Source organism: Corapipo altera, unplaced genomic scaffold, assembly GCF_003945725.1.
Source record: "Corapipo altera isolate COAL_440 unplaced genomic scaffold, ASM394572v1 48, whole genome shotgun sequence".
NCBI lineage: Eukaryota > Metazoa > Chordata > Aves > Passeriformes > Pipridae > Corapipo > Corapipo altera.
In genome coordinates this window covers 3,446,670-3,465,798 of record NW_020884931.1, presented here as the reverse complement: position 1 = coordinate 3,465,798, position 19,129 = coordinate 3,446,670, and the positions used below count along the sequence as shown (strand labels likewise).

Sequence of the window (19,129 nt, the reverse complement as noted above, 5' to 3'; positions counted from 1 at the left end):
ACTAATTTTTATACCGTGTCTAGTACTTACTGATGTGGCTTTGCCATAAAATATGATTTGAGAATATCTGCAATGCAAAGTATAGCAAAAATCTTCTAAATGAGTTTAAAGTTAGAAGCTTAATTGTAATTGATTTTCTATTTAAAGATAATGCTTATCATATCATGCTGCAGCCATGAACCACCACAGAACATTCATACAATGTTTTCTTTAAATGGCACTTGAGTCATCTTCACTGGTTAAGAGCTTGCTATTGATGCCATAATATACCTGTATAAAGCTGGATATTTGATTAAAAATTAATAGCACAGGTTCAAACTCTTCAAACTTATTCCTATGATAATCTCAACCTTTGTTTTACAGAGATATTTCTCTTGTAGAGGCAGATACAGACTGCTTACATGACCTAAAAACAAGAATCTCCATGTTCTCTTCTTAAAACCCCAGGCAAGAAGTCAAACAGAATTATTAGTCCTTTCCAATCAGTCATTCAGAGATATGATTTTGCCACAGTAATACAGGAAATGGGAACATGCAAGTGATATATTCCAGGTCTTTAAACTTACTCTTGCTAATGCAATGTATATACAGTACTGACCAATAAAAAATTATTTCAATCGTCAGATGCTTTGAAATGTAAGTTCCTTCAGGCAGATTGGCAAAGTCTCTCAGTGGAAATACATTTGTGCCTCTCAAATTAATCACCACATCATTTGATTATTCACTATAATTTCTACTGTCCGTGAGAACCAAGTCTTGCTCCTGCCTTGGACTTTTTTAAACTCTTTCCATAAACAACAAAGAATTTCCACGTTGAACATTCCATGAGAAGATGACAAATGCAGCCTACCTGTGAGATCAGTTCCTTCTGGAAAGATGAGGAGTTGTAGTGGTTCACGAATGTCACAGAAATAATCCAGCATTTTTTCAAAGTGACTCTTATCATCTTCCCACTTTCTCTGAATGAAAACAAAGGCAGCAACCTGCATTGCCCAGCCTAAAGTTTAAAAAAATATACCTTTAGTAACATTTCACTCTTACATTTCCACAGTGATTTTATTCCAAAATATTTTATAAACTGTGTTAGACATCAGCTTTTATTTGCTGCCCACCTGTCTTCAACTGATTAAGAGCACTTTTAGTTACCTTCTAAAAAAGAATGCATAATGTATTTAAAATGCAAAACTCAAGTTACCAGAGTCAGAAAAGTTTTCCAGAGAGCAAGAATAGGGTCCATGCTGTCACAAAAGGAGCCTGTAGTGAGGTGGGGCTCAATCTCCCAAGAAACAAGGGGCAGGACACAAGCAAATGGCTTCAAGTTGCACCAGAGGAAGTTTAGATTGGATATTAGGAAAACTTTCCTCACTGAAAAGGTTGTCAATCTACCCCTAGGAACAGGCTACCCAGAGGAGTGTTTGAGTCACCATTCCTGGGGGTATTTAAAAGCCATGTAAATGTGGTGCTTAGGGATGTGGTTTAGTGGTGGGCTTGCAGTCCTGGGTTAACGCTGGACTCAATGATGTTGAAAGTCTTTTCCAGCCTACACAATGATATGATTCTCTGAGGTGAAGCATTTAAAACCACGGCCCTCACTATAATATCCTTAATTCCTGCAACTCTGATTTGCTCAGGTGATGGACATCACTAAAGCAATGCACTGCAGGGTAACAGCTGCATTATGTAGAGATCACTGCCCACTAACCATGTGCAGTGTGCAGAAAATATCTGTTGCTTTGGGGGCTTTATTACATCTACCTTCCTATAATTTCCATTACCCATAGAAGAAAACACCAAGCTTTTCTTTACAGTTAATTGTAGAAAAAAATTATGTGTATCCATTTATTTGTATTAATACACAAGAAGATTTACAACCCGACATCAAACTGACAACGTAATGCAGTTAAGTAAGTGAAACTGCTGCTGAGCCTGCAGTTCAGGGGTCATACACCATTATCTTCAATAAGTATTCTTGGCTTTTTTTGGGGGCACAAGTATATAGTATACAGTATATGACATAATATTAGAAGTTCTGTCCACTAGTTCAGACAGCAGGACAAAAAATCAGGACTCCAGTCTCACCACATGCCAGCGATGCTCCCCTCCTAAACAGGGCTCAGAAGAGCATGACATTGCCTTACCACTGTACTTGGCTAGCTTGTATCTCATCAGAAAACCTGCAGACAGATCCTCCACATCAAACAGAAAACATCAAGCTTCCCATTCTCCTCTTTGCTCACCACAGTTCTCAAAGCTTGTTTTTCCTTTGCTGGTGATTTACAATATGTTATTCTTGCACTTTATTTCAGGTTCTCTTTACAGGGATTCCTTTCTATTCTGTTCATAGCAGTATCTCACAAGAAGCATATGCTAGAAAACCACTTATTAAAGTCACTCATTTTTACATCAACTTCATAAGTCATTCAGCCTGAATAATGCATTAACCGAGCTGCATAATCTCTCTGTGTTGGTTAGAAATATTAATTGTATTGTTAAAGATTTGTGACCTGTATCATGGGGTAGATACTTTTGATTTTTAAATCAGTTTAACAGATGGAACATGCATAACCAGCATGCCTTCTGCAATCTGGACATAATGCATCTCAGATATCCAGATAATCAATGATATCCAGATAACTGAATACTGGAAGTAGTTATATGAATTAAGAAAAGAAATGCCCAGAATGCAGTTTCAGCAAATCTTTTCCAATTTGCATGGTATACTTGTGAAAAACCCTTTGCAAAGAAAACTAAACTTTGACCACAACATTTTATCTGCATTTATGCACATATCACATTCCCACATCTGCAGTGTCAAGAAGTATCAGTACAGTTTTACTAACAGAGGTTATCCATGTTTAAACAAATTATTTTAAGGGAAAAAAAAAAAAGGTAAGTTTTAAAGTAACTTTAAAATAACTTATATAATTTAACTGTGCTATCTTCTGGCATGTAATCATCTCCTAGTGCTGTAATACATGGCATTAAAATGCTACAAAACCAGTATTTTAAATTGAGCTAATCAGGGCTTCGTACATACAGATTAGGAAAGTTCTGCCATGGTTTCGGGGTTTTCCAGTCATTCTTACCTCTCTGCCCAGACCTTTTGTATATTTTATGTAGCTAGGACACTATGCCTAAAGTAGAATATGGAAAATCTTAACTGTGCTAAAACATTTTATTGTGTGGCATCACACATCAGGCCCAAATTATTCAGTCCTTGTGTTCCCATTGCAACAGAGCCTGTAGGTTGAAAGAAGAGAAACAAGAAGCTGATACTTTCCCAGGTCAGAAGCTCCTCAGGAAGAGTGATTTTGGCCCACAGCAGAGGGAGTATGGAAAAAACCTCACTGCCAGATACCGTCCTCTCCCCTGCCTTTCTTCACACAGCACAAGGTTTTAAATTATAGGGAAACTTGCACATAAAGTCTACCTATCATTCTTCAACAGCACTGTGAACATCAAATTATAAATACCTTTAGTTACTACAAAAGATGCTGCTTGGGTGACTTGTACTTTACCTGACTAAACTGCATAAAGCAGAGGATATAGTGCAGTAGTTTCCCATTCCTGCTCTAAGTGGTAGTGTTATATGTGGACTATGAATAATTAAACAGAGCCAGTAATGTAATGACAGTAGGATGTCAGGGAGGGGGAAGAAAGAAACAGTAGGAAAGGAGTTGGGAGGTATCCAATTTTTAAGATAAACAACAGGTTTGATTTTCTAACCTTTCCAACAGATAACATCCAGTGTTCTGGAAGAATTTGTCTGTCTTTAAGTATGTATCTAATTAGATAAAACAGTCCTGAGTGTTCAAATAAGAACAGATTATCTAACAGATAGATGACTAATAGTGAAGGACCCAGGTTTCCTCCTGACTTACCCCAGCACAACACACTGCACCAAGCTACTTTACCATCTATGAAAGTGGAAGAAAGAATCTTCCACATTTGCTCATGCTTTTAGGCCTCCAGTGAAAGGCAACAAAAACATGAAATCCTGGCTTCTACCAAAACCCTGGTCCATGCACCAGTTGGGGAGAGTGCCTGCTGTACACGTGTCTTACCATCCCACCAGATTCAAGCAGGAAAGAAAACCCCACATAGGCTTGCAGACGCCTGCTTTTGAACAAAGCAAAAGTAGCTCTTGCTTTGATTTCCATTCCACAATGTGTCTGCATTGTGCTGCTAAAGAAACATGTAACAAGTCCAAGGCATGACGTGGGAGCCAAATGGGAATGCACAGAGAAATGGGAGGAATTCAGTAAATCAATGAGCAGGATGAAAGGTTTTGCTAATCAGCAAGATTTATAAGCAGCAGAAGGCAGTACCTTCTCACGTGCAGCCTGCAGTGAGACATGCTGTTCAGTTAATTACTTTTAAGTTTAGGTCAACACATTGTTCAACAAAAGTAAATATATTTTGCTCTTTTTGCTCAGTATTTTTTGTTGTCTAAGAGCTCCTGGGCAATAGGAATTTTCCTAGGAAAGGCAGCATTCACTTGACTGCAGAAAAATGGTTGCCTTTTGATTTGCAGATTGTTGAGAAATCATTGATTACAAAAACACGGCAGAGAAAGAGTGAAGCTAAAGAAACCATAACAACGCAACTCTATTTCTTTGTTAAAATAATCTTACAGCAGATGACATTTTGGATAAGTAACATTGCTTGGAAAAGTATATAAACACTGAACAGTTCTTGTTCAAAACTGCAAAACAGCAGTGCAAAAACCTACCAGACAGAATAGCTAGCCACATTGACCTTTAAATCAACTTTTCAGAGCTGAAAAAATAAACAAGGCAGCTTAAAATCTCCAGTAACACATACACGGTAAGGATATGTATTCTATCAGGACATAATTCTACACAGAAAAAAAATGTGCTTACACAAAAGGGAAAGCCTGCTACTGAACTAGAGAAATGTGCTCTACATAAGAATTTCTTTACTGCCTTGGGGATAAAGCAAATTATAGCTTACGCAGGTCAAGAATTTGCAGCATTGTATTAAAAATGCTAGCTCCAAGTCTAAAGCTTTTTAAATTCTAAGACCCTGCACTTCTATTTTCCTCCCCCCAAAATCCTTTAAAAGAAAATAACACTTGAAGCTGAAATTTCTTGAGTGTGTTTTCATTGCAAAGGTAATTCGGAAGTAAGTAGATACCAAGGATGGAGGTGGTAATGAACAAAAGAGAGAAAGAGGTGAGTTGTGCAACCAAAAAAGGTCTTTGTTTTGTTTGTATCACAATATTATGTACATAAACTCAGAAATTAGATATCCCCCCAAAATGTCACATCTCAAAGAGGAATATCACATCTGATATTGAAAGCAAACATACACACACACATCAAGAAAAGGGTACCTATATTTCCTATAGCAATGTAACAGAACAACTAAACCCTCCCACAAACAAATTCATTAAATGATTCAAAGCTATAAAAACAAGTAGAAAATAAAAGGCCTAACTATGGGATTTTGTTACTATATTCATTCATCCTCTCTCTTTTCTTTCATTGTATTATTCACTGTTTTTTTCATACCATTATCTTGGTAAAAAATAAAAGCCTTATTCAGTATGCCTGTATTCAACAAGGGTCTGGTCCTGATCAGGGTTTTTGAGGCATCAGGGAACCAGACATCTAGGCTTAATAAGGGAAATCACTCGGAAGCTCATGATCCCACTGTATACAAATAATTAGGTCCATTAACAGTTTGTTATTCCAAATGTTTTGCTGCATAAAATTACCACAAGGCAACAATTCTGAATGTTCCCTATTTCAAAGATCTGTAGGTATGGAAAAGATGTTGGCACACAGAAAATCATGCAGGAAGTCAGGGTGTAAAGTTCCTGTGTATATACATTGTTGAGCTTTCACCAGTATAGACTGATTAGAAGCTTTCTGCAAATTCAGTTAGAGCTGGTCATTTTACTATTGTTTCATTTTCCTGGATAGTTTTATGAACCCCAAAGCAAAGTAAAATATTTTTTAAATTTAATGTAATCATCTGAGTGCACAAACTAGGAAAATAAAGAAAAAAATGCTTCTTGAAATAATCTTGTGAAGTATAATCTCTGCTCCTGGCAAGTTTTCTTTACCCGTGCTCATTTCCAATAATGTAGTTAATAGAAGTATAATGAACAATTACCATCTGATTGGGTGAATTCTTTGAGCAAATTACGAAACTAGAGATAAACTAAGAGATAAAATTCACAAATATAAATTCACAGCAGTGCTCCTAATTTTATAGTGTAACATCTGATTCATTCTATTTGTTAATTTCATTTAATCTATTTGTAAGGTGTCTATTTAAAAACCACTACGGTTTTGCTATTGCCTTGCCCTATCAGACTCTGACCATTACTTTAACCTATGTCTGTTTTACAATTATTTTTATGGTCATGTATAGTTTATGTTCAGACTATATATTTCATATATGTCTATACCATGTAGTCTACTAAGTATTCTACAGAACATCACTTCTTCCAATGTGTGTGAAGCGTAAACCTTTTCTTCTTACTAAAACTCAAATTAAGAAACAGCAATGTGAGAAACATAGATTTTTAAGGTAACTGAAAAAAACCTGGTTTTGCTCTGACCACTTAGTTTTACCTTTGACCTCCCCATAGTTCTCATGCATTTGTTTCAGTATGAAATTATTCCGAATTTTATGTTCATATAAATCACTTCCAAAAATTAATGCTTTCTGTATTTCCTTTGTTCTGCTTCATTCTCTTGTGGGACAATACAGGATGTGCCAGTATAAACCTCAAACAAGGTTTACAGTACAAGATTTCGCTGTCAGGGCAAGAACAATGTTGTCAACAAGCTAGTCAGATACACTGGCCTACATTTAAGTGTGAAAATTCAACTGTGCAACCTTCTAGAAAGGATATTCCATTGAAGAATTGGTGTCTCTCAGCCAAGGCACACACAAAGAATGTGTGAAAGTATGTGGGAAAAATTCACTACAGTAGTAGCAGGATATGCATGTACATAAAGCACCCAGACAAAGATATATAATCTTCTTGGAAAGACTTGTTTCAATATTCAATCCCTTAATCACGGTTCAGAAGAACACTATTTGGACGCTTCACACTCAAATATTCATTCTGCTTCCTAAATTATGCCATTTTTATAGAATATGGACAATTAGATGATTAACTCTACCATTGTGTTAGTGCAACTTACAAAATGCTATAAATGTCATTAAGGACTATTAAACCTATTTAGTTACAGTATTCCATCTTAAAATAATACTTCAAATTCAATTTGATTTGATGCACTGTGTAAAATCAGAGCAACATAACATTACTCAAAAGTAAAGCAAACTAAAGCAAAAGCTTCAATGTCTAGGATGGCTGGAAAGTTGCTTTATCTAATGCATTTTAAAAATACATCAATACAGTGAAACAGCGTATGAAAGCCTAAGTATTAAAAAAAGATGAGTTTTGCCCAATACGTGCCTGGAGAAAAGCCCCACGTCATTCCAAAATCTCCAAATACATAAAGAAAACAACCTCTAGTTGTTAGATTGTGAGGAAAAACACCCAGGCCCTACCAAACAGTGTGAAACTCTCCCACGGATGTGTCATCTTACTGCAAGTCAGGAATGGTAAGAGATTCTACAATGAAATATCTCTTCCACAGGCCGACATCCTCTTCAGACACTCCATCTCCTCCATGGAGGACCATAAAAGTAAGCCTGATGAGCTGAGCCATACAGATGCTTCCAAAAAATGAATGTAATCTGGGAAAACATGCCATCCTAATTCTGCTGTTACTTGTTTCGTGAGCTTGGAGAAAATAACCACTCTCCATCACTTGTAGTTTACAAAATGGGGAGAATGAGAGAGGTTAGCATCTGATCTCACTCTTTTGATGTGTATTTTGGAGAGGCAAAGGTGTGTAGAGAAAATGAAGTCCTTATAATATAGAAAGGATAAGGAAAGTTTAATGGAACACAGGCTAGTTGAGTTTTGGCTGTATTTTTTTATTTATTTTCCCCTGACAGAGTTGGGAGAAACCTATTATGCCTTTTCTAGAAGAGACAAGCAGGGAAATAGACACCTAAGTCTTTTCTTCCCTCCAAAAAAAAAAAAAACCAAAGGCATGTAAAGTTACAGCCAACTTAAGCCACATTTGTGCTTCAGAGTAATAATCCTTCTTTCACACTTAAAACTTCTTCAAGAGAGTCTTCAAGAGAATCTTCAGCAGGAATAAGTGGTGGAATAACAATTTTGTTTTCCATTAGAGAGCATACTTTTACAACTTCTACTTTAAAAATCACGCAGGATAACAACTCTATGGCAATTAAGTCTGACAGCTCACAATTGAATTGCTAGAAGACATCACAGCTTCTCAAAACTCTCATTTCAGCCTACTGTAATGTAATGTACTTGCCACATGAGCTACACTAGAAAGTTCAGTAGGTTACAGTTTTAATTTTTTAAACAAATATACTCTACTGGTAAGAATTCAAATGCAAATCCAACCATAATGTGAACAAAGATGCTTTATGCTGAAGCATTTCTATCCCTACCTGTGGCAGTAGCTGTGACAGCACAAACACTTCCATGCTAATATAAATGTGTACAGATTCTCTGCAGCATGCTGCTTTAGCTATATTCCAATTGAGATAAGTGTTAAAATTTTCTAGGCTTAGTGACAACAATATTTTACTTCATGGTAGCTGATCCATCATAGCTGTCGGTGTGCATGCTCTTAGCCCGTGGCAAAGGCAGGATAATTGGAGTTGTTTTGCCCTGCTTCATTGAAAACTAAGACGACTCAAATTACTTTGAGCTTGCTTCAGGGGAAGCTCGCACACTTGGACAGCTACAATGGATCAACTGACGTGTAGTAAAAGATTGGTGGGGCTAAGCTCAGTGTTAAAATGGAGCAAAACTCCTTTTTTCTTTCCCCCCCAGCACTTAATACAAGGGCCAAACCTAACTTGAGCCTTCGAGAGCTACAACACACGAGTGAAAAGATGAATGAAAAACAAAAACTAAAAAGCTCCTACATCTTGCAGTCTTCTTTGAGAGCAATGTTAGCCACAGAGTAACTTGAATACAGAGATGAAGATCTGGACAGAGTTACTCATTTATCTCTGCTTCTAACTACTCCGAGTTTGTCAGCTTTGCTTATTCTCCTCTTTTTCCTTCATCACCTTGTCCTTTCCTTTTCTGTTCCCATCCCAGTCTGCTTCAACTACAATGCCCTGCTTTAGTAGTCTCAGTGAGCCTTTTCAAAATAGGTAAGTCTACAAGATATGTCCATCAATGGTGCCTGTAGCACCTGCATACTTTACATTTGTACACTGAATTATGATGGTATTCCTCTTTTCCATCTGCATTAAGCAAAACTAGGATTACTATTACCTCATGTAGAACTGACACTAACCCCTTACTCTATTTCAGTTTTCTCTCAGTTATTCTGAGAGAAACCCAAATTCTGATTTATTTTTCACATTCTTGTTGAGGCACTTTTAACTACTATAATCCAAATATTACTGTAAGCCCACCCAACATATTTGAATTGTCCATCATTAAAATATATACCTATTTCCAGTGAAGTCTTATTGGTTATCACAAGACTTTCACAAATGAAACTATTAAGAAAAGAATTAAAACTATCTTCTAGTCATTACATGGTTATCTGACATTACTGTGTATGTCCCTTGGTACCCACTTGAACAGTATGTACTCCATGACACATTCTGAACACAACTGTACCATAACCTGTATCACTTCCAACATAACTCCTTATTAATTGAGAATAGATGAGAATATTAATTGTTCATATCTATTACAAGTACTGTAGAGAAGTCCTATCATGTCAGACTATGCAGGAAACTGTCAATGCCATTAGAAATTCTCCTTGAAAACTGATACCGCAGAATGTGTCAGTACTTTCTGATGATGTCAGATGAGAAACTGCAGCAACAGCTAAGAGCAGAGTAGTGCTCCCTCGAGATGCCAGCTTTGGCAAGATGTACTGAAATGCTGCAAGAATGTTTCTGAAATTGAGATTACTGAAATGTAATATCTCTTTTTGAAAACTTTACTGCACACAATTCATCAAGCCAAAGCTGCGGTTCCAGGAAGAACAGACCATCTGTTTTTCTTTGGCCTTCTTTTTCTAAAGCTCACCTTTAATCAGTTTTAAGGTTTTTTTCATACACTGGAATGCGAAGACTTAATAACTTAAGAACTGGATACATGACTCAATGTGTCTCCTTGAAATACTGAATCCTCTGATTTTAATTATAATTAACTAGAAAATAACTGCCTACTTGTAATACAGACTCATTAAATCTGATATCTTTAAACTTTTAACCTACAAAGGGGGCAACAAGAACTCTGGATCTATTTCCATTACCAGCTTTGCCCTTCACGTACCTTATATGCCACTTGAAGGATCCTAACCTCTCACAGACCTATTTTTACACCCCAAATGGGAAACTACTTACAATAACAAAAGTGCTATGCTGAATACTGTCAAGGTTTTCAGAAACATGGAAACAGAAGGCTTGCAATATAAACCTTATCTTATACACAATTTTAAATTAAATTCTTTAAAAAAGCCTTTGAAAGATCAGAAACAAATGCACTGAAAGCAATGCATTATATTCATTCAAACATTTCTGAAGCAAAATTACCATTAGGTTAAGATTTATTAAAATTTATGTTTAGACAAATGCATGAAAAGATAAAACTGAAAGACATGATGAAAATAGCTGGCTGAATTTCCACTGATATTATGTCTTAAATGATCAACATCTAAAAGTATTGATTACACATGCAGTGCACTGAAACTGTCTGGTTGATTTCCAAGTGATCTTCTCACTTTTACAAGCTCATAAAATAAAACTTCTAGGTAAAAACCACAGGACACAATCTAAAAACCCAACCCAAAACCTGACAAACACTTATTAAAGGTGTAAATAACTCAGTAGAGCTGAGAGTGGTAAGAGAAATTCTACTGTTACTGCTGAGATTCAGGATTGTCCTCTTTAGACACCATTTTCTGCAGTGATACTGCCCCAACAAACTTTACAGATTGATCTTTTTCCATCATTCTTCAGTTAATCCAAGAGTCTCACTTTGCAATGGTCCCCTAATTATGTGGCTATACAGAATACTTTTATTTTTGCAAGGAACTGCCAGTCAAAACAACCTGACTGAACACAGAGACATGTATTTCTAAGTCCTCCTTTTAGATACACTATGATAAAACAGAAGTTTATCTTTCATAATTTTAGAGCATCAAATCATGGTTTGAGTGAAGGACGTAAGTTTAGCTGAATTCCCTTCCTGTGATTAAAAACACAACATTAACAGTGTACTGAAAAATAAGTTATAATTCACAAGATTACAACCAAAGTCCTCAAAGCCTATCTATTGCAGAGAGCACCTGGGGATCTGGCATTAAAAGTAGTGGGTTATAGCACTACAGATCCAGACATCCACTCTGCTTTATGACCAGAAATTTTTTTCCACTGAGAATGGAATTTGAAAACAAATTTAACAAAAAAAAAATCAGCCTCTAAAAACTCCTAATACTCTTTCAGGAATCAAATTTTGCCAAGTATAACTTAGCATCCAGGCTATTGGAGCTAACCTTCCAATTTTATTAAAGGCATTAACAAGCATACATACAAATGTTTTGTTAATAACAAAATATATGCTGCTTTTGAAGAGGCAAATCTACAATCTTCTGTACTATACTACTGACTTCATCTTCCATTATTGCTTTAAAAAGTTGCAAACTCAGCTGATTCCAAGATTTCAAAACGTGTTACGAAGATAAAACATTTATCTAAATATGTATTTTCTCATTTCCTGTCACGTTAAGAGAGAGGTCTTTTGTCAAGTAAAATTGACCTTAATGTGTGGCCACTAGGGAGGAAAAAAAAAAAAACATTACCTAGTTGCAGCTCTTACTAAAGGCCCAGCAAGTGAATGCAATACAGTGCAACAGTATGAGAGCTCCTCAGTATGGAATCCTGCCAAAATTATTTGTTCAGATAAATGGTCTGACAAAAGGGAACCATAAATAAGGTTACTCTTTCAGCATCATAAAGTTGACGCATATCCTGCCCAAGCTAGTTTTGTATAAAACAGCAAATAAATCTAAGAGATAAATAAAATGCAGAGATGTTTTTATTTCAGATAAGTCTGCCTATTTATTCAGAAACCATTTGCACGACAATCTTTGGCCTATCTGAAACACTTTCTCTGAGTACGTGCAACTCAGACCTGCTTCCAGCCTACATCACTATAAATCCTGATTATTTCATATCCTGTGCAGCATATTTTGCATAGCCAAGTTCAATTTGAAACTAGTTATTAAAATCAACCAGTAACTTTGCAATTGCCTACAGAACTCTTTTTGTTCATCTTCACAATAGTATACACTGGATAATGAAGAAAGAAGCTTGATGAGAGCATGTGCAACGTGGGGTGAAATAGCACAAAAAACACAGTGTTGAAAGAGACTTTTAAAAGACTGGTAAATAATTTTTCATCATTTCGAAAAACGCTTTCAGTACTTAAAGCAGAAATGTTTTTACCTACAAGCAACAACAGAAGCACATGTAGTATCTTAAAAAAGAAAAGCTTAAGCACGTAGTCCAAGCATCCTCTGGAGATTTAAGGTTTAATCGCTCAACATGTCACATATTTAACACAAGTGTGTTTTAAAATACTGAAACAGAATTTAAACCTACGTCATTTAACAGGTTATGAACAGTGCTGGGCATCACTGAAACATATTTTCCTTTCAAATTAAAGGGTTTAGTGACATACCAAATCCCGGAATGCTTTTGAGACTGGATTTGAGACAGATTTTTTCAAGTCTGAGGTAGCTGTATCGCAGCAGGCAGTTCCACAGGAACATCCAGTCCATTCGTGTGCGATGGTTCATGATAATGACACTCCTTTCTCCAGGAACGAATCCGTCTCCAGTGACAACCACCTTGGCACCAAACACCATTTCCAGCAAGGCCTAGAAATATTATCTCTGTGTTATGGCTTTACTCACAGAAGAAAAGCATCAGCCCATTAGCAATACAAATTAATTTGAATTGTATCATTTCACTTATTCACTCCTATCACCACTGGTAAACAAACTTCTGTTTTCTAATAAAGCAGCCAGCTTTCCCACAGTAATAGCTGTTTAATGGAAGAGGAAACAACAATTAAACAGCACTTCTTAAAAAGCACTCCATTACAATCATTGCACTAAACTTACCGTTCCCTGTTTTTCCAAGAATACTATCACATAAGAATGTGAGTCAGTATGGATTATAACTTGCCAGGTAATCTAAGGAGAGACTGGCTGCACAAATAATCTATTGCTCAATATTGTTGGGGTTGCGACGGCATCAAAAGCTGCCTTGCTTTCTGCTTGGGAGCAAATAGTCAACATGTTTTACTCCCAAAGCACAGAATAAGCCTCAAACTTGGAAGGACATAGACATGAGCCTGGGCAAACAGCTGTCTCCATTTTGCCTAAACAGCCAGCGATGCCAGAAGGTCATGCAAAAAGCATGTTTCTTGCTTTACCTGCTGTATATGGCTGTGAAGGGTCAAGCAGAGGTCAGTGGTTTATCAGAGGGAAAGAGCAGGCAAGAGCTACACAGTTAGTTTAACAGGGCCTGGTTTCATAACCTGGACAGTCAGACCATAAGCACATAACCAGACTAGTTGTAGTAAGTACAACTGTGGAGCCCAACAGCATGCTCTGGCCACATCCACACCATACCCAAATTGCCTACTGAAAACAGTTTCTGACCCATGACCATTCCCAAATCATACAGGGAAGTATGTGGGGGAGTGCTGGTTGGTTACAGCAAAAGACCAGGACTAGGCAAAGAATTAAAAAATATGGATGACTGAACCTGCAACCTTTTAATGCCCAGTGGAAACACAGTGGAAAGGTACAAAATCCCAAGAAACAGATGCAGACAACAGACATTACCTAGAGGTTTGACTTGAGTCCCCTAAGGTCAGGGTCACTGGCAGGACACTGTCCAACCCAGTTAGCACAGAAAAACAAACCAGCAAAACACAATTGGACATATGGAGGAACAAACTTACCCTTTGGCCCTAACGTAAAAAGCACTTCAAATTACCTCCTTACCTTATCGTCCCCATTCTTCCTCTAAAAAAGTATAGAAAAAGAACAAAGATTGGGGATTTAAACAGAGCTCTATAAAGTAAACCAACTCTCTGTTTTGTTCATATTTCTGCCAACTCCGTGCCAAAGAACACAAGTTTCTCAGGTTAAGTCGCCTGTAAAACTAGAATGACATTCTCACAATTGCAAATGGCTTGAGAATGAAAAGCATTATATTTGCCAAGTATTAATACTATTAATAAGTCAGTTCATTATTATTCCAGAAAAGGTGTTGCTATCAAGAGTAACTATGGGCCCCTCCAAGAGTGGTACAGGCAGTATAGCTCGAAATGGCAAAGATATCTTCTTTGCAGAAAGAAAAAAAGTAGCCTTTTTTGGGTAGTTTATTAAGAATCATATTACATATTTAACATCCAGTTAAACATAATAATGAGTGGGTGCCCCGTTCTACATACTCTAACCCTAATATAAGCCAAACTAAACTGGAACAGTTAGCACCCACCTCACTGTCCCGTCCTGCTGACTCTCCTAGAAAGGAAATAAAATGTGATAGCAGAGTGAGGAAGGTGGAAATTTCTTACATCACAGAGGTCAGGGTCAGAGTTTCCCTGCTGGAGTCCAACTGGTACAACAGCACTTTATTGTTTGGAGACACAAACCAAAAACCTGCTTTTCCTGACTAAGAATGGAGTAAGTGTAAGGACAGAAAACTAAAGCAGACAAGGTCAGAGCCTCAAAAAGGTTGGGTGCAAAATCTTTTTGAGACTCCTTTTCTGATATGTAATAAAGATTAAACTTCTTTTACGCCACAAGATACATACTTCTGCATGCCAATATGGCATTTTACTTCAGAAAGTGAAATAAATCTTCAATGGTCTAGAGGAAAAAAGTCCCTTGGCTCTTAGAGAACAGACGAAGAAAGATACTCTCCTATTCATACCGCCTTTCCTCTGGAACAATTCAGGGAAAAGCTTTGTTATTGATTTCCAAACTCATATAGTTATGAAGTTGATAAAGGTGAAGCTCTTTTTCAGTTGAAATCATTTACCTCTAATTCAACTACAAGGACTAAATTCTAAGAGGATTAAGTAACAGAATGTTACTTGGTTGGCAACAGTGTACAAAACAGTGGATAATTTTCCTAATGAGATAATTGGAGTAAAGTCCAAAGAAGGAGTTTACAAGACGACTCACTTAAGAAGTTTGCAATTAAAAAAAAAAAAAAAAAATCCTTCTGTTTACTAGTATTTTACCTACTCTTCTCTGCATCTGAGTGACACTGGATGAAGATGTCACAAAAAGGTCTTTTCAAGCATAAAATTAAGACACAGCATTAGGTTACATATAAATTAAACCGTGGAAGAAGAGAGGGGCTGTAAACAGGCACACAGTTTGCAACTCTGAGTTAAAACCCAAGTTTCCACAGATAGTAAGTGTGTTAGGGCCAGTTTCGACGAAAGCATAAATAACTTAAATAAAAAAAAAAAAATCAAAAGTGTTAGTGGGCAAATTAAATTGTGGGATTACAGACAATTGCCCAGAACTTGGTTCAAACTGCAACTTACCACTGGGAGCGTGAGCCAAGTGGCCACGATGCAGTCGGTGATCCAGCGATACCAGGCCGGCGAGATGAACATCAAAGGTAGAAAAGGACCAAGCATGAATATACTCCCAAAGAAACTTCCCAAGAATAGTGCAAGTACAAAGTATATCCCTTTCCATGACACCATGGCTCTGAAAAAGAAAGTTGGCATTATGTTAGAGAGACAAATTGAAATTACATAATTCTTGAAGTCTGTAAGCCCAGTTTGAGGTAATATTCTCCCTTTTTTCCACAGCTAACAACACATGATGACAGTAAACACAATCAAAATGTTCTACTTCACAGGCAGCAGCAAGAAAAGGACTTCATAAACACAGTGATTTGTAAGGTGAATTGGGATATTAAAGGGGCCATAAAAGTATCGGCTACATCATAATTTCCTCCACTTATTACAATATGCAGTTACACTCAAAAATTCTCAGCAAGTTATTTTTATCATCCAAAGGTACAAAAGAGCTATATAAGAGAACACCAGCTACATTAAACTTTTCAGCCATCATCTTTGTCATTGGTGAAGCACTAATGTTACCATTTTCTGCAGACAGGAAACTTTGCTAAACACAGGGTTGCAGAAAGTCATCTTCCCCACCTAACAAGGGTCTACGTGTGACCTCCATCACAAACCACTCAAGCCTGCTGAGCGTGACCAGCCATTTCAAATGCCAGTTCCCTTTTCATCCCAACAGGGCAGGCAAGCAGTGGTTGAAGCCTCCCGATCCACCCTGGCTTAGAGAACTCATCACTTTTTGAAGTCTGACGTACTTCAACTGTCCTTATCAGTTATTTTCCAACTTAACTGCACCAAAAAGCCAACAGCCTTTGGTTTTCAAGGCAGTAGTCTAGACTTGAAATATTTCAGTGTCTGTGCTATCAGCTACATCCCTTATTATAAATTGAAATGTACAGTACACTGAGCTTCTTAATGCATTACGGCAGAACACTCAGCAATCCTCCAAGCATTTGTAATAGCTACAAGCTTTCACAATTTAGCAACTACTACCAGCTATGACAAAGCAAATGTGGAAATATCAATTCTCTAAATTAGGGCCCAAAAATAGACTGTTTTCATCTATTTAGGACTCAGCCAATTGTTTATAAAATCAAAGGTTAAGTAGAAGTCACTTTTTAGTCACTTTACTGAATTCCTTTTTTGACAGGCTATTTTAGAAATTATAAGAGCTCAGTTAGACAGGACTTCAGGACAAGAAAAACAGGAAGCTGGTGGTTTTAATTTTAAAATGAGCAATGGAAAAGTAATCCATTAAGCCTTATGTACTGTAACATACATGACTCATCTCAAGCATGGTGTTGTACAATGTCCATGGCAATAATGTTTGCACAGCAAAGTATTTGAAAGACAAGAAATGGCAACACTGGTGTTGCTAGCACACGAACTTGCTTCTGCTACTTCATGTTGACAAATAACAAGAAAGTAGCTCTATTTTGAGACACTTTTAGGTTTAAACAATTTCCTAAACAGTACGGTATTTGGAGAAAGGTCGAGAGAAGAGGCCATGCAAATTTGTTAATGCAAGAAGGATATAGGAAGTTGTATTTAACTTGACTTTTGCAGCATAGTAAAACAAGTAACATTAAATACAAATGTTTGCTGATAGCTATATCAGAAAGATTTTAACACAATGAAATTTGAATTCAAACAAATGCATATTATTTACATCCTGGAGTACAGAGCCCTCGCTTTTCTACCAAAAGCAGGAACTAAATAACCAGATGTCTATACATATGCACAAGCAGGACCAATTCTGACACATCAAGGCTTGAAGAGCAACGCACTGAAGTAACAACGTTCCAACTGCCTTCTTGTATTTGTTATTGCAAACCTCTGTGGGGAAAGTTCAAAATAAAGGCAGAAGAGGAAAAAAAAAACCCCAAAGCACAAAGAAAAACAGAAACAACAGAAAGCGAATAAAACCCCAAACATTAGTTGCAGCAAGACCAGAAGAAAAAGCCTTCTCCTGACATCAAGATTTGAGACCTACTGCAAAAGGCAGCAGAGAGGTTTAAAATTCGGTGTGCTTGACCTGATCAGCATTTTTTGAGGAACACACTGGAAAACAATCGGAAACATGTAGGCACAGTGCTCTCAGGCACATGGTGTGATTCTCAGAGTGTCCTGTGCAGGGCCAGGAGTTGGACTCTATGACCCTGATGGGTCCCTTCCAACTCAGGATATTCTATGATTCTATGAAAGACCACTAGTAGACAGAGAACAAGAGTTTTTTAAGCTTTAGCCACCTACTCTGGTCCTCCGTGAGGCTGCTCAGAGCCTCTGGTCATCGATCAGATGCAATGACCTTCCCCAGGCAGACACCCCGGCTCCGACAGGCTGAGGGCAACACGGAGCTGACGCTCCAGTCCCAAATACCTGAGTACTGCACACAGGTAACCACAGAGCTAATGAGACGTCGCTCTGTCATCCTTCTAGACTCCTAGGAAAGCAATGTGGGCCATTTATTTACAGGCTGTCCTTTTCACAGTTTACACTAGTCCTTACCTCAAAGTATTGCACACAGCAAAAGAGTTAAGGAAAATTATTTTTTTTTTTTATTTTATGTGAAAGACTGTCTCGTAAATACTTTTTTTGTTTGTTTTAGATGAAGGTATCTGAGCTATGGGAAAGACCTGATGAAGTTCTGAATTTTCTCGTCTTCAACCAGCACTCCAGCAGTACTTTCTTTATCATTACAGTATATACATATGTGAGTTATACTGCATTCCAGCGGGCGGAACACTGTGGTGTTTATTTCTAGACACAAAAGATACCACGTGTGTTTTCAATTGATGCCATTTATCACTCTTGAAGCCAAATTTTTAGTGTGATACATACCACATTTCACTTATTGCTTCTATATAATACATTATAGATCTTTACACATGCACATATGCATTTATCTAGAATAATGGGTAGACTTTGCCTCTGAATTACCTCTACCATACAATAAAGCACCTACCATGCTAAGAGGTATGAAAAACAACTCCCTCTGAATGAATTTGAGCAACACTGCGAGCTGAGAAGCCTGTGACAATGTGAAGAACTTACAGCAGAGAGTAACCATCCAGCTGGCTTTCTGAAAACAGTAGAGCAAGCTCATTTTAGTAAAAAGGTCAAATTGTTAATACACTCAACCCATTTGTTTTCATTTGTGGGTTCACATGGTGGAGTTACAGCCTGGACAATAGTTTACATGATTTAAAATACATCTGCCTACACACGTCAGTTGAGAAACATTTACATATACTCTAATTTTAGCCAACAGTTGAGAATGGATAGTCATTACCCAAGGTGCTGCTGGGCACCTTGGTTGCCAAGATCACATGTCCTGGGCTGGCCAGCAGAAGTGTTGTTCTGCCCAGGGACGGCAGAGAG

At 37.3% G+C, this 19,129-nt stretch overlaps 1 protein-coding gene across 5 annotated transcripts in view; it reads right to left on the bottom strand.

Annotated features, from left to right (window-relative positions):
- The window catches only part of LCLAT1 (lysocardiolipin acyltransferase 1), a 115,397-nt gene that overhangs the window by 60,457 nt on the left and 35,811 nt on the right, over positions 1–19,129 (bottom strand). For 4 of the 5 annotated variants that reach the window (XM_027659317.1, XM_027659318.1, XM_027659320.1 and 1 more), the window contains 3 exons: positions 15,704–15,872; positions 12,806–13,004; positions 851–997 (listed from right to left, as the gene is read on the bottom strand). In XM_027659317.1, the coding sequence (XP_027515118.1) occupies positions 851–997; positions 12,806–13,004; positions 15,704–15,868 (511 nt within the window). In that variant the 5' untranslated portion in view covers positions 15,869–15,872. Of the gene's footprint in view, positions 1–850; positions 998–12,805; positions 13,005–15,703; positions 15,873–18,713; positions 18,736–19,129 lie in introns of those variants that run through there. The other variant, XM_027659322.1, reaches the window with a different exon arrangement.